General features: G+C 37.0%; 1 protein-coding gene across 3 annotated transcripts in view; it reads left to right on the forward strand.

The window, feature by feature from the left end:
• The window catches only part of KIAA1958 (KIAA1958 ortholog), a 158,760-nt gene that overhangs the window by 58,770 nt on the left and 83,912 nt on the right, over positions 1 to 16,078 (forward strand). Inside the window, exons 1-2 of one of the 3 annotated variants that reach the window (XM_078436576.2) lie at positions 7,008 to 7,483; positions 10,349 to 11,543. In XM_078436576.2, the coding sequence (XP_078292702.1) occupies positions 10,373 to 11,543 (1,171 nt within the window). In that variant the 5' untranslated portion in view covers positions 7,008 to 7,483; positions 10,349 to 10,372. Of the gene's footprint in view, positions 1 to 7,007; positions 7,484 to 10,348; positions 11,544 to 16,078 lie in introns of those variants that run through there. The other 2 variants (XM_060608995.3, XM_060608993.3) reach the window with 2 other exon arrangements.

The raw sequence follows: 16,078 nt of genomic DNA on the forward strand, positions 1-16,078 counted from the left end.
TTCATTACTTACAGCCATGTAATATTTTTTAAATTATCTCTATAATAAAGTCAAGTCTTGTACATGATCTATAAGACCATCATGATCTAGCCCTTCCCTACTTTTTCAGACATACTCCCCACCCCAGAGTAGAATTAGCCATTATCCCCATATATGGAACTTCTGTTGTACCACATTCAATTACTTGACTTACGTACTAGTCAACTCTCAGTTTCTTGGAGTCAAGAACTCTGGTCTTATTTCTCTTTATTTTTGGAATGCCTTACACAGTGTGTATTAGGTTTCCTAGGGCTGCCCAACAAGTACCACAAGTGAATGGCTTAAAACAACAAAAATGAGGGGTGTCTAGGTGACTCATTCGGTTAAGCATCTGACTCAATATTGGCTCAGGTCGTGATCTTGCCATGGTGAGATCGAGCCCACGTCAGGCTGAGCTCGCACTCTCTCACTTTCTCAAAATAAATAAACTTTAAAACAACAACAACAACAAAAATGTATTGTTTCATAGTTCAGTCTAGAAGTCCTAAATCAAGGTGTTGGCAAAATCATGTTCCTTTTGAAACCTATAGGGTAATCTTTCCTTCCTCTTCCTAGCTTCTAGTAGTTTGCTGTCAACCTTTGGTGTTCCTTGGCTTGCAGCTACATAACTCTAATCTGTGCTGTCACATGGCTTTCTCCCTGTGCCTGTCTTCATGTGGCTGTCTCCTTATAAGGACACCAGTCATAATGGATTAGGAACCCCATTTACATCTGTATGACTTCATGAAAACTTAACCAATTACATCTGCAATTATAGGTTATTATTTTTTTTAATATTTATTTTATTTTGGGGGAGAGAGAGAGATGGGGAGGGGCACAGAGAGAGGGAGAGAGAATCCCAAGCAGGCTCCATGCTGTCAGTGCAGAGCACGATGCGGGGCTTGAACTCATGAACAGTGAAATTATGACCTGAACCAAAATCAGGAGTCATATACTTAACCAACTGGGCAACCTAGGCACCCCTATAAGTTATCTTATGGTCACATTCTGAGGTACTGGGATTTAGGACTAAAACCTATCTTTACAGCGGGTGGGGTGGCACAAATCAGTCTATAACACAGTATTTAGCATGTAATATGTACTTAAGAGATGTTTACTGAATTGAAATATAAATGAAATACATGTTATATATTCATGGTATAGAATTAAAACTTTCTTATATTATGATTTTTTAATTTACTAGGTACGAAGTATCTTTTAGATTTATCTGTTTCCAAAAATTACATCATGGATTGCATGGTACTTATGACATTTGAAAATTAATAACTGTATTAAAGTAAAAGCAAATATCATATAATCTGAATTATTTATTTGGTTTCTTGTTTATTTTTATTTTTATTTTTTAATGTTTATTTTTGAGATAGGGACAGACAATGCGATTGGAGCAGGGGTAGAGAGAGAGGGAGACACAGAATCCAAAGCAGGCTCCAGGCTCTGAGCCGTCAGCACAGAGCTCGATGCGGGGCTCGAACCCACAAACCACAAGATCATGACCGGAGCCGAAGTCGGACACTTAGCCCACTGAGCCACCCAGGCGACCCTGAAATCTTTATTTGTAAGCTCACTTTTTAAAAAATGCTACTTTATTTTTGAGAGAGAGAGCATAAGCAGGGGAGGAGCAGAGAGAGAGAGAGAGAGACAGAGAATCTGAAGCAGGCTTTGCGCTGTCAGTGAAAAGCCTGACGTGGGGCTCGAACCCACAAACTGTGAGATCATGACCAGAGCCAAAGTTGGATGCCCAATGCACTGAGCCACCCAGATGCCCCTGTAAGCTCACTTTTAATGTTTGTGCTAATTTATGTAACTTACGTATACATTTTTTAAAATAATAGATGGGTCTTACATTTTGGAAAGCATATTTCAGGCCTCAGTAGGAATAAATATCCTTTCCCTGTCCTTTCATTGTGGTTTTAAAAGTAGTATCTTCTTTCTGTACATTATTATGCATTAATGTTGAAACTTTTTTCTTCAGACTTTTTTTGGTAAAATTCCAGTTGTTTGAATATTTTCTATATGTAGCATATGTAATAAATTGCATCCTTTAATGAAAATATGGGGAAATTAGGATTGTATAATCTACTTTTTAGATTTTAAGAGTTGTAGTTAATGGAATAATAAAATAGGAAGTATATGTCATTCTCAGCAAGTAAGAAAAACATAGAAACCTTGTTTCTGGCTTTTTAAAGGAGCTATACTTGCCATGTTTTGTTTTTTCTTTTGTTTCTAGCTTTGTTCATCACTGGTCTGTTAGTTGAGACATCATCAGTGCTTTTTAGACCATACCCACATTTCCTTAGATAGCAATGAAAATTACATAGGGGATCTCCTGAAAGAAGGTAGCAATGTTGAGTGTGTTTAATTTTGATGGATACCTTCTTCATCCCTGGATTATTTATATTCCATTAGCAATTGATGGAGTCCAGTTTATCAGATTTTTTATGGCTCTTGCTTTTTGCAACCTAACAAACCTGTGCCTACCCCAAGGTCACAAAGATACTATCCTGGGATTTCTTCTGGAATTTTTTTAGTTGTAGGTTTCAGATTAGGTTTAAGGTCCATTTTGAGTTAACTTTTTAGATTTATTTTTGAGAGAGAGCCAGAGTGTGAATGGGGGAGGGGCAGAGAGAGAGAGGGAGACACAGAATCTGAAGCAGGCTTCAGGCTCTGAGCCGTCAGCACAGAGCCAGACGTGGGGCATGAACCCACAAACCGCAAGATCATGACCTGAGCTGAAGTCTGATGCTTAATCAACTTAGCCACGTGGGGGCTCCCATTTTGAGTTAATTTTTATGTGTGGTTTAACTGAAGGTTTTGTTTTTGTTTTTAATGGCTGTCTAATTGATTTAGCATCGTATTTTGAAAATGTTTTCCTCTCCTATTGAATTGCCTTTGCCTTTGTTGAAAATCAATTAACCAAATATGTGTGGGTCTGTTTCTGAGCACCCATTCTGTTCCATTGATGTATGTGTCTATTCTTTTGTCAGGATCCCATGATCTTGATTACTATAGCTTGAAATTATTCTAAGCTTCAAAACCAGGTATAGTGAGTCCTCCAACTTTATTCTTATTTAAAGATTTTGCTTTGGTTATTCGAGATCCTTTGCATTTCTATATAAATTTTAGAATCCCCTTGTCTGTTTCTTCTAAAAAAGCCAACTGGAATGTTGATTGGAATTGCATTGAATAGATATAGCAGTTGATAATAATACCAACCTAACAATATTGAATCTTTCAATCCACAAATATAGTATTTATCTGTATTTATGTCACATTTAATTTCTCTAATCAGTGTTTTGTTGTTTTTAGTTATAGAAGTCTTGGACATCTTTTGTTAGATTTATTCCTAGGTATTTAATACTTTTGGCACTACCATAAATAGAATTTTTTAAAATTTAATTTTCTAATATTTTGTTGTTAGTATGTAGAAAATAATTGATTTTTAAAACTATTAATCTTCTATCTTACTACTTTGCTAATAAATTCATTTATGAGTTCTAGCAGTTTCATGAATTCTCTGGAATTTTCTGCATAAACAGTATCATCTACATGTAAAACAGTTATATTTCTGTTCTAATTTTTCTACCTTTTATTTCTTTTTATTGCATTATTTCAGCGGCACTGACCTCTAGTATGATGTTGAATAAGTGATGAAAGTGAGCATTCAGAATACTGATCTTGGGAGAAGATGATTCAGCCTTTTACATTAAGTTTAATATCAGCTGTAGATTTTTTACAGCTATCCTTTATGAGTTTGAGGAAATTCCTACTAATATTAGCTTACTAAGAGATGTTTCAAGGTTTTTTTGTTTTGTTTTTGGTGGGTTTTTTTTTTTGTTTTTTGTGTTTTTTTTGGGAGAGAGAGAGTGTGAGTGGGGGAGAGGGGCAGAGGAAGAGAGAGAGAATCTTAAGCAGGCTCTATGCTCAGCGCAGAGCTTAACATGGGGCTTGATCCCAGAACCCTGGGATCATGACCTGAGCTGGAATCAAGACACTCAACTGGCTGAGCCACCCAAGTGTCCCTAAGCATTTTTAATTGTAAATGAATGTTTAATTTTGTCATGTGCTTTGCATCTTTTGAGATGACTCATGTGGATTTTTTTTTTCTGTGGACTGTTAATATGTTGAATTATATTGGTGGAGTTTTGAATGTTCAGCCAACCTTGCATTCTTAGGATAAGTCTTACTTGGTCATGATGTATTATTACCCATTTTATTTATTGTTGGATTCATTTCAGTAATGTTTTGTAAGCTTTTTTTTTGTATAAAATAAGGATGTTTGTCTGTAATTTTCTTTATTGTAGTACCTTTCTCAGGTTTTTGTTATTAGGGTTATGTTGTTTTCCTCAGACAAGTTGGGTAGTGCTCCCTTCTCCTATTTTTTGAAAATATTTGCATCATTTTGGTATTATTTCTTCCTTGAATGTGTGATAGAATTTATCAGTGAAATATTTTTTTTGGAGAGGATTTTTTTTAGCATTCAACTTCTTTTATAGATATATGACTACCAAGATTTTCTGTTTTTTCTTGTGTCAATGTTATCACCTATCAGCAATTGACATTTAGTGGCATTCCAACAACACCACACTAAATCCTTTGAAAGGTTCAGAATCTTATAAAAAAAAAATTTTTTTTAATGTTTATTTTTGAGACAGAGAGAGACGGAGCATGAACAGGGGAGGGTCAGAGAGAGAGGGAGACACAGAATCCAAGGCAGGCTCCAGGCTCTGAGCTGTCAGCCCAGAGCCTGATGCGGGGCTTGAACTCACGGATGGTGAGATCATGACCTGAGGCGAAGTCGGATGCTTAACTGACTGAGCCACCCAGGCGCCCCAGGTTCAGAATCTTATCAAGAGAGAGACTATAATGGCTGTGGGCAGATTGTTGGAACTGAAGTGAGGTGAAAGCCAACTAGACATTCACTGGTATTTGGCTGGTATTCATTGGTACTTTGTCAGGTTTTCTAAGAATGACATAATCTTTTCATACCCCCACTTTTTTTTTCCTGTAAGAAGTTTTTCTCAAACTTTTGAAAGAAAAACATTTTCATGGACTGTCCTTAGCCCAGTGCTGCCTTAAGTCATTTTTGTCATAATGTTATTTAAATATGTATAAACATAAAATTTATGCTTATAGTTCTGAGACAGCTGTAAACCAAAATAATCACACAAATTCAACCAAAGTTAAACTATAAAACCAACATAAACTCAAATTAACATTAATGTGATAGGAAACCAGATTGGAGACAATATCTTTCTACTTTTATATCAGAAGCAGTGTAGTATGTTAATTTTAAGAGCATAGGCTCTGGAGAAAGACTAAGGTTCAAACTTTGGCTCTACCACTACTTTGTTCAAGTGACTTAGTTTACTTATTCATAAAATGAGGGTAATAATTTAGTTAATTTATTAGGAGTATTACTATAGTTAGGATATTGGTATGTCAAGTCTTAGAATAGTGCCTGGAAATTAATAATGTCCAATAAGTATTAGCTGTAATAATAATTAGTTTCATATTACTGAAACCTTAATGATTGGTGTTGGATTTAATAGTAGAACGTCTGACTCTATATTTAATGGGTTTCTGATTTGGCTTTAATAGTATGAATCCTAATATATAGAATGTTTGCTTCCCTAAGTTAACATATAAAGTGTTGATAATAACTTTATAGCTTTGTTTGCAAATTTAGGGTAACCAGATCTCATACTTAACCTAAACTCTGTTAGTCAGGGCTCTTTGAGTTTGTTTTTAATCAAGTGTCACGTGATAACTCCTAAGCCGTGTGCCTAATCCAATCATAGCCCATATGAGATATGGGAAAATACTGTCTGAAGTTATTTTTAATTCTTGAAAATGTAGAAAAAGCATTATTTTTCAGCATAGACCTTATCATCAGACTGTTGAAGGAAATCAGTAGGTTCTTGAAAGGATTTATTTTTAGCACCTTGGAAATACCCTAATTGTCTTATTGATTCTATTTTTATTAAATTTAGAATATATTGCAGCATATTGATAGTTATTCCTTGGCAGCTTGGACTCAATCCATTTAATTACCCTAAATATCAGCTAATTATGCTCTCTTATAACTGTATTGGTTAACATTGGTTGCCTGGCTGAAATGTATTAATAGTGATACTGGAAAAATATTTTCACTTTATCATACTCAAGAAAAGTTTAAGAGCCTCTTCATAAGATTGCTAGTGAATTTCAGAATGTAATAAAAGTGACTTCTGATTACTGTCTATTGATTCTTAAAGGTTATTATTATAGAATTAAGTGGATAAGCTTTTAACCAAATTTGAAATTTTATCTACTTTGTCTTTTATTATAATTTTTTTTCCGGCTTGTGGGACCTTCAGTAAAGGTACTTATTTTACTACTGTAGCTTTTACTTATACAGTAAGTTCTTTGGAGTTCTACATGCTTATACAATTTTATGTTTGGATTCTGTCACATTTTTATCTGTTTGAACTGTTACAACGTCCTTAGTCAAATATTGTGCCATAATGTATGTTATTTTCTATGAACATATATATTTATTTCAACTCCTTTTTATTTTCTCATTACCCTGTGACACTTAAAGTGGTATATTGCTTCACCATCACATATGCCATTTTCATGACGTCAAATCATGATTGCCTTTCATTTGAAAATTAATGCAAAAGAGAAGTTTTGTATTTATATCTGCTAAAAAGGAAACAGCATAAACGGGTTTCCCAACAAATTGGAAGTTGAGTCATGTCACTTTAGGTGATTATGGACAATAATGTGAGTATAGATGCAAAGGCAATACTCGGATGTAATGTGATTATTTAGATGACTCATGATATGCTTAAAATAATCATATTTTTATAGAATCAAAATAAAACATTTTGGAATAGAATTATAGACTTCCCAAGAATGTATTTGTGGAGTCCAGTCTGAGAAACAATTGTACTGGGGCATGGTGCAGAGAAATTGAAGGATTCTGCTTTGAGGTTCCAAAAACCAGGGATGAATGTTATTTTTTGTGTGTCAGGTAGTAGTTGAGTTCAGCTGTATGTAATTAAATACTCCAACAACAGTGGCTTAAGCAAGGTAAGGGGCTCATCTTTCCTTATGTAATAAAGAGTCCTAGATAGTCCAGAGTTGATGTCATGGCTTTATGATGTCAACAGGGACCCAACCTCCTTCTGGCTATTCTCTCCCATCTTTAAGTTCTTATTCCATGCTCCCATTATGGCCTCTATTGCCATATGGAGCTCCAACCATCATGTCCTTGTTCTAGTCGGGAAGAAAGAGAAGGACAAAGGGCAAAAGAAAAAAAGGCAAAAACTGGACAAGTCTGTTTTTCAGAAGGCTTTCCCAAACCCCACTCAGTGGCTTTTTTTTTTTTTAACATATTATTGCCCAGAACTGTGTTATATGACAATTCCTATTTCAAGGGAAGCTGGGAAATATGTTTCAGGTAAGCATATTGCTGCCCCTACAAATTGGGACTTTCTGTAAGGAAAATGAGAGAATGGATACTGGGTAGGCAAATAGTCTCTGTCATACCAATTAAATATAGACATTAAGAAACTTAAAAAACAAAAATAAAAAACCTCAGGCCTTCTTGCTTTATATGTGTATGTGTGTGTGTGTGTGTGTGTGTGTGTGTGTGTGTGTGTGTTTATTTTTGAGAGAGAGAGCACATGAGCAGGGGAGGGGCAGAGAGAGAGGGGGACAGAGGATCCAAAGTGGGCTCTATGCTGATAGCAGCAAGCCCAGTGCGGGACTTGAACTCAAGAACTGTGAGATCATGACCTGAGCCAAAGTCGTATGCTCGGCCAACTGAGCCACCCAGGCGCCCCTTTCTTTTTTTTTAATTTTGTAATTTTAAGTTCAATATAGTTAATGCAGTTTTATATTAGTGTTAGGTGTACAATATAGTGATTCAGCAATTTTGTACATTACTCAGTGCTCATTGTGTTAATTGTAGCAGTCTTTCTCTTTTCTCTGCATTTTTACTTTAAAGTTATATGAAACAAATAAAAATAAGTCCCTAAATTCCTAAAGTATGAAGGGAACATAAAGATCATCTAGTCCTGACATTTTAGCTTAGAGGTAATCTATGATTTGTTTGAGGCCACAAACTCAGGTTCCAGGACTATAATTGAAGTTCCCAACTCCTATGCCAATAACTGTTCTTTCCATTTACTGTGCTGCTTCTTAAAATCTGGTTGCTCATGTATTAGTCTTCTGTACACAAGACAGCCGTGGTTTGGTTATACCACCGGCAAGAAAATCCTCTGTTCCCTTCAGTGATTACAATAAAGTGATAGGAGGAAATTTCTTGTTTCTTATTTGAGGGTCTTTGAAAAAAGATTTTTTTAAATGTTTATTTATTTAGAGAAAGAGCTTGAGAAAGGGAGGGGCAGAGAAAGAGGTAGTGAGAAGCCTGATATGGGACTTGAACTCACAAACTGTGAGATCATGACCTGAGCCAAAATCAAGAATCATATGCTTAACTGACTGAGCCACCCAGGCACCCCTTTATTTGAGGGTCTTATGTGTTCACTTTGTTAGTGTTGATGGCACTGCCAGCATTTATATATTTATTCATTCATTCACTCATCATTAATAGTAGATTATAAATTCTCAAAAGCAGGACCATATCGTATTAATCCCCAAGTAGGCCCTCATTGATGAATGCAAAATTATAGTTCCTGTCCTCAAGTAATTCTCAGTCATGTTTGGGAAACAGACAAGAATGTCAATGATAACAGTACAGAGATAACTCAGGAGATGATAGATGCACAAGTGAAAAGAATTTGAATACATTTTTGAGGCTGAAAGAAGTTCTGGAAAGACTTCAACAGGAGGTGGTCTCAAGTTCAGTTTTGAAAGGATTTTCCAGATGAATAAAGAAGAGGGCTGCATATCAAGACAAAGAACAAATTTTTAGAGGCCTAGTGGAGGGTGAGAAACTTTAGCGAAGAGGAGACCATAAAAAATGTGGGGAAATCCCATACTAGTAGGAAATGAGGTTTGAGAGGTTGGCTGTGGTCCTGACCACATCACAGAGGCCTCATAACATGTGAAAGGTTTCACTTTACCTAACTCTACTGATGAGGTGCCATGGAGATTCAAATGTGCCCTTTTGTATGACCACCTGACATTATAGTTAGACCTTGGTACTTCAGTGCAGAGCCCACCTACACTGAGGCACCACTTGTTACAGCTACAGATGAACAGGACCGACTAACCACACATCAAGATCCTTGTTCCTTCTTCTCCACGCCCCACATCCCAGTTCTCCCCAGGATCTCCCTTTTACTTGACCTTTCTAATCACATGCAGACTCCACGTGCCCCATTTTACTTTTCTTGCCCATCATCTTGTCCTCACTCTTACCCAACCAAGGACTCATAACAAGTGATTCTTTCTGAAGTCTGTCCAATAAAGAATAGTTTATTCCTATTTGGTAGTTGGTTATCCTAGGGTGCCCAGGAGGCTCAGATGGTGGAACACACCAGACCCATCTTTTACCTCTAAATTGTGACATGAAAGGCAGTATTTCAGGAATTTCAGACAGCAAGGAGGCAGAAAGCCTGTTCCGAAGATTTGGTTAGAGTCCCGGCACCTGGCCCACCCATCCTTGCTTCTGATCTACAGACTGCCTGCAACCCAGATCCCAGCAGGTGCACTCTAGTGGCTCTCCTCCCAGTCCATTCTCCTTTCTCTATTAGACTTTTCTTCTGCACTTCAGTGCTTGGTTCTTTCCTTGGACTCTTAGTTGCATCATTGCTTTCTGGTGCCCAACAGAGGATTGACTTCCCTTCTGTAACTCATCCTAGAATGGATCTCAGCCTTTGTTGGTTCTGCCTTCAGTAATGAAGTTTCTGATGGCAGAGTGTAAAGTTGGAAGTGCATTTTCTTGGTTAATACAAATAATGCATACATTTTACTCTTAAGGGGCTGACTAATCCTCTTTTTGTGACTTTGGAAGTAAAATGTACCATGACAAACCTCACCTCTTTTTTATTGCTTGTTTTTTTTTTCTTTCCCACATTTTTTCTTATGCAGATATTACTTTTTATGTAGATATTATAACATTGAAGGAAACGGACAAAAATCTTCTTGTTTCACAGCCATAAGGCATCAACTGTTTTTTACTTTTCCCTGTATTCTCTTCCAGTCCCTGCCCATGTGCAGCAATATTAACTAGATAAAGTTTTGAAGTGCATTTCTTTTTTATGCCACATGATCATAGTTCAAGGATATTGAAATGATGGAGATACGGGAATATCTTGGGTAATAATGGCTTCTTATTTTGATTATTTCCCTTTAGGAAAGACACTGCTGATCCTGTAACATGGAGGATTGCCTTCATACCTCATCTGAGAATCTGTCCAAATTGGTCAGCTGGGCCCACAGCCATGGGACCATTTGCAGCCTCATCCCAAACCTGAAACACTTGCTTTCAGAAGGTTCCCATGGGAACCTCACAGCAATGTGGGGCTGTAGTGCTGGCCATGCTTATCACTGGCCATTGACAGCTACTTGCAGAGCTGGGTCCCAAGAAAGGGTCTGTTTCCAGGATAACAGAAGTTTTAACTCTGATAGTCCCAGTATAATCGGAGTGCCCTCTGAGACACAAACTAGCCCTGTTGAAAGGTACCCTGGGAGACCAGTGAAAGCGAAGCTAGACTGTAATCGGACCAGAGACTCTTGTGACTTCTCTTATTGCAGTGAGCCCTCTGAACTGGATGAAGCTGTTGAAGAATATGAAGATGAAAACACCCTGTTTGACATGGTTTGTGAGTCTTCTGTTACAGATGAGGATAGTGACTTTGAACCCCAAACCCAAAGGCCTCAAACCATTGCTCGAAAAAGGCCTGGAATAGTTCCATCTTCTCTCCATTCCAGCTCCCAAGCTCAAATGGTTGATGAATGCAGCAATGATGTCATCATTAAGAAAATCAAACAAGAGATTCCCGAGGATTATTACATTGTGGCGAATGCAGAGCTGACTGGAGGGGTAGACGGACCAGCCCTGTCATTGACACAGATGGCAAAACCCAAGCCTCAGAGTCATGCTGGTCCCTCTTGTATAGGGTCTGCTAAGCTGATTCCCCATGTAACATCTGCCATCAGCACAGAGCTGGACCCACATGGTGTGTCTGCATCCCCCTCTGTGATGTCCAGACCGATCGTCCAGAAGACTGCCAGGGTATCTCTGGCTTCACCAAACAGAGGACCTCCCAGTGCCCACGGCACAAACCAGCAGGTGGCCATGCAGATGCCTGTGAGCACTTCCCATCCTAATAAACAGATCAGCATCCCTTTGTCTGCCCTGCAACTGCCTGGACAAGATGACCAAATTGCTTCTGAAGAGTTCCTGCCCCATCTGCCCAGCCAGGTCTCCTCTTGTGAGGTAGCTCTTTCTCCCTCAGTTAACACAGAGCCAGAAGTGAGCTCCAGTCAGCAGCAGCCCCCAGTTGCTCCAACCATAACCACTGAGGCCACAGCACAGTGCATACCAGGTATGGCACATGAGGCGACAGAGAGTCCCTCATCCATGTACGTCAGAGAATTCTGCGCCGTCAACACTTATGAAACCATTGGCTCAGTTTGCTAGAATTCCGGCCTTTATTATTCTCAGAAAGATAGAAATAATGAAATATATGACATCCAGGTGTTACTCTAAAGGAAATTCATCTGAATTAAGGCCATCCATCCAGTCAGTGTACCTCAGGGCTGAGAGGACAGCTGTAGGATTGTGCTGTTGATATTGCATGGCTAGATTTAAGGTTTGTATCTGATCTTAAGCTGAACTTTATATAGCAGAGTTATCTTTGAAAAAAAATTTGTCTCCTATCAGTATCAAAGTATTTGATTGCTGTTTGAAGCCAAAAATGATGTTGGGTTAGACAAATAATGACAATAGAACTGGCGCTTTTCCTTTATTATTTGTCTGAACCATCTTGGCATTTCTATTCATTTTAGTTGGTGTGGCAGTTTAGAACAAGGTTTTTAAAAAGCAATAAATAATTCTAGAAGAAATATTTTATCTTTTATCTCATAATTTAAAATAACTTGCATTCCTGGAATACATGGGCCTAACTCAGCGGATGAGAGGGGAGGGAAATAATCATATGAGGTCTCTGTTATTCTGATATTCTGATATTCTTTAATTCTCACGTTCAGTTCTTATTTAATCTGGGGTATTATTATATAAAGGGGGCTTGGGTGTCGCGTGTTTGGACCCATTATTCAAATCTAATAGGCCAGAAGTAGAAACATGGATAAGGATGACAGATATGTAGAACAGAGAGTAGAGAAAGCAGAAATTTGTGGCACATTTTGGTTTCATTTTAAATCCTCTCAAGGAAGTCCTGTATTTTGGGAAAAGTTTCCTAGAATCCTGTGGTACCTGTGCCTTTACCCAATTTATGATTTTCCTGCGATAGCCCTGGTGTTATTAATAAAATACACAATGGAAATATTCATATCCTGACTAAGAATTATGCTTTTCAGTTTATTCATTTTTCCTTCTTTTTAAAGTAACAGCTTTATCAAGATATAATTCACATACCATAAAATATACTCTTTTAAAGTATACAGTCCAGTGGCTTCAGGTATATTTACAGAGTTGTGCAGCCATTACCACTATATAATTCAAAACCCTGTCATCACCCCAGAAAGGAGCCCATACTTATCAGCAGTCTCTCTTTCCCTCCTCCCAACCCATCAACCACTAATCTACTTTATGTCTCTATGGATTTGTCTTTTGTGCTCATTTCATGTAAATGGAATCATATCGTGTGGCCTTTTGTGACTGCCTTCTTGCACTTAGCTACTTTTTTAAATGTTAATTTATGTTGTAGCATGTATCAGGATTTCTTTTTGTTACCAAATAGTACTTCATTATATGGATATACCTTATTTTGTTTTCCTATTCATCAGCTGGTGGGCATTTAGATTGTTTTTATTTTGGGGCTGTCATGAGTAATACTGTTAATAACATTCATATACAAGTTTTTGTGTGGACATATAATTTCATTTCACTTGGGCAACTACCTAGAAGTGTAATTGCTGGGTGTATGATAACTCTATGCTTAATTTTTTGAGGAACTGCCAAACTGTTTTCCAAAGTATCTCCGCCATTTTACAATCACCAACAATGTTAAAAGGTTCCTGTTCCTTAATGTGCTCACCAGTACTTGTTATTTTCCATTAAAAAAAATTCAACCTATTAGATGCATGAAATAGTATCTCATGATGGTTTTGATTTCCATTATCCTAATGACTAATGGTGTTAATTGAACTTTTAAAAGTTTTACTTCAATCATTTAATAACAATATGGTCTTTGGCTAATCCTGGCATAATTTAGACACGTTATTTTGTACTAGGTAGGAAATCTGACTCTTGATACATATAGGATATAAGTAGTAGTACTTTTTCACTTAAATAAATAGTTGTATCTAGTTTATTTGTGTCCCCTCCCCCCCTTTTTAATTTTTTTTTTTTTTTATTTTTTTTAATTTTTGGGACAGAGAGAGACAGAGCATGAACGGGGGAGGGTCAGAGAGAGAGGGAGACACAGAATCGGAAACAAGCTCCAGGCTCCGAGCCATCAACCCAGAGCCTGACGCGGGGCTCGAACTCACGGACCGCGAGATCGTGACCTGGCTGAAGTCGGACGCTTAACCGACTGCGCCACCCAGGCGCCCCCCTCCCCCCCTTTTTAAATATAAATTAGGAGACTTGGCCTGACAGAGTTTTCTGCATTCCCACTTAATTTATATTTGAGGGTAGAATTCAGAAATGTATTTTGCACAGTGGTCCAGTATACCAAAACAGCTTAGTAAGACTGTTGTATTACATATCCTTCCATGAACTTACCCAGCATCCTTCAGCTAATGTACCACAGCTTAGTAATTGTATTATCCCCTCCACTAACTTACCCCAGATTTTCTTGTATCTGCCTAGTGGATAAGGAATGAGACATCAAGGCTCTTTACTAAATAAAATATGAATATCTTATTATATAATTGTTTTTGAAAAGAAATTCAGCCTATTTGAAAAAAATACTTTAATCTATTTATTTTTATATAGATTACATTCTCTTAGGCTTTTTTCTTTTCTTAATGAAATTGTGTTTTTTTATAATAGCTATAAAAGCAGGTATGGCCAAGTACAGCACATAATGAATACAATTGTAAACTGTGATTTAGCTTTACTCTAGCAAGGAGAATTGGTTTGGGTTGGAATTGAACCTTTAAGAAAAACAGTATAAAGAACTGGTAATGGGACTTTCCTAAGGAATCATTTTGATGTTTTTTTGATCCGTTGTTCTTTGGAGGGATATTATATTGCTAAGATATCATTAGCTAAAGAAACACTATTTGTACTGGAAACATCACCGGAACAAATAATCTGATTGACATTTTTCTTTTGTGAACGTTACGTAGACTTAAATTTACCATTGTTCTATAGAGCCCAATTAGGCTCTGTGCTCTAACACTTTTATTTACTTGTTTTGCATATTTATTGCAGTGGGTAGTCTTTATTCTAAACATAGATTTTTTTTTAAATTTAGAATTCAGCACATCCAAATGTATGCGAATGATTATGTACAGATGGACCTTACTCAGTTAATATATAAAGTGTACTTGGGACTAAGCAAAGAAGAAAGCTTTTGAAAAGAACTTGCTGTAAGCAAAATCAGGTACTCTTCTTAAGAAAACAGATGTTGTATAAGCTGGAGTTCTTATCAGATCATTGTAGAAATAATGCATATCTTTGAATAATATTTTTAAAATAAATAATCTGACAAATGACTATTGAGTCAACCAAAAACAAAGAGAAATTGTCTCATTTTACTTAGTTTTACTGATGCTATTTAAATTGTATTCTCCTAGTGTAAAGTCATCCTTATTTATGTTCAAAATTAAACAACCAAAGTGATAAAATGTTAATCAAGGTATGGATAAAATTATTTTCATACCAACCCTGTTATACTGTTCAACCCAAATCTTAGCAAACAGTAATGAGGAAAGAGGACATATATTATTAAAAGAATTATTAACTATCTCCCAGTGGCTTAGATTCCATTACATTTTGAGGTTTTTAAATGTAAATTTGGGGCATTTGTTATAAATTTAAATCTCTATTGCATTGTGAGTTGGGTTTTTATGTGCATATTTCTCAAATACACACACATACACACGACTTTATGATTTTGTACAAGGACCCCTTTTATTAATCAGCTTTTTCCCCAGAAGTTTTATAGTAGCAAGCAATCAACTTTTTCTTATCGGATTTATAATATATGTGTGTTTTTCTCTTGAAAATACACATCTTGGAGCACATGGTGGCTCAGTTGGTTAGGCTTCTGGCTCTTGATTTCAGCTCAGGTCATGATATCACATTTCCTGAGTTTGGGCCCTGCGTTAGGCTCTGTGCTGACAGTTTGGAGCCTGCTTGGGATTCTCTGTCCCTCTCTCTGTCCCTCTCTCTGTCTCTGTCTCTCTCTCTCTCTCTCTCTCTCTCTGCCTCTCTGCTCCTCCCCTGCTCACTCCTTCTCTCAAAAATAAAGAAATAAACATTAAAAGAAAGAAAATACACATCTTTAGTTTTTTCTAATAAATTGTATGTTCTATATATATATCGGAAATATTAACTTAGTCTGGTTTTTTTTTAAGTTTTTATTTATTTATTTTGAGAGAGAGCACACAAGTGGGGGGTGGGGCTCAGAGAGAGAGAAAGAGAGAGAGAATCCCAAGCAGGCTCCACACTATTAGCATAGAGCCTGATGCGGGGCTTGAACTCACGAACTGCGAGATTGTGACCTGAGCCAGAACTAAGAGTTGGAGGCTTAACTGACTGAGTCACCTAGGCACCTCTCTCATAGTCTATTTTGTACATTGGAAATACATTTCTCTCTTTACTGTTAAAGTAATTTTGGTGTAATTAAAGTAAGTTTGTTGATGGCATTTTTTAAGATGGATTTTCTTAATTTTTATGAAGGTTAATCTTTTTAGCCTTTATTTAGCTATCATCTTTTCTGCCTTT

This window comes from Panthera onca, chromosome D4 (assembly GCF_046562875.1).
Source record: "Panthera onca isolate mPanOnc1 chromosome D4, mPanOnc1 haplotype 2, whole genome shotgun sequence".
Lineage (NCBI taxonomy): Eukaryota > Metazoa > Chordata > Mammalia > Carnivora > Felidae > Panthera > Panthera onca.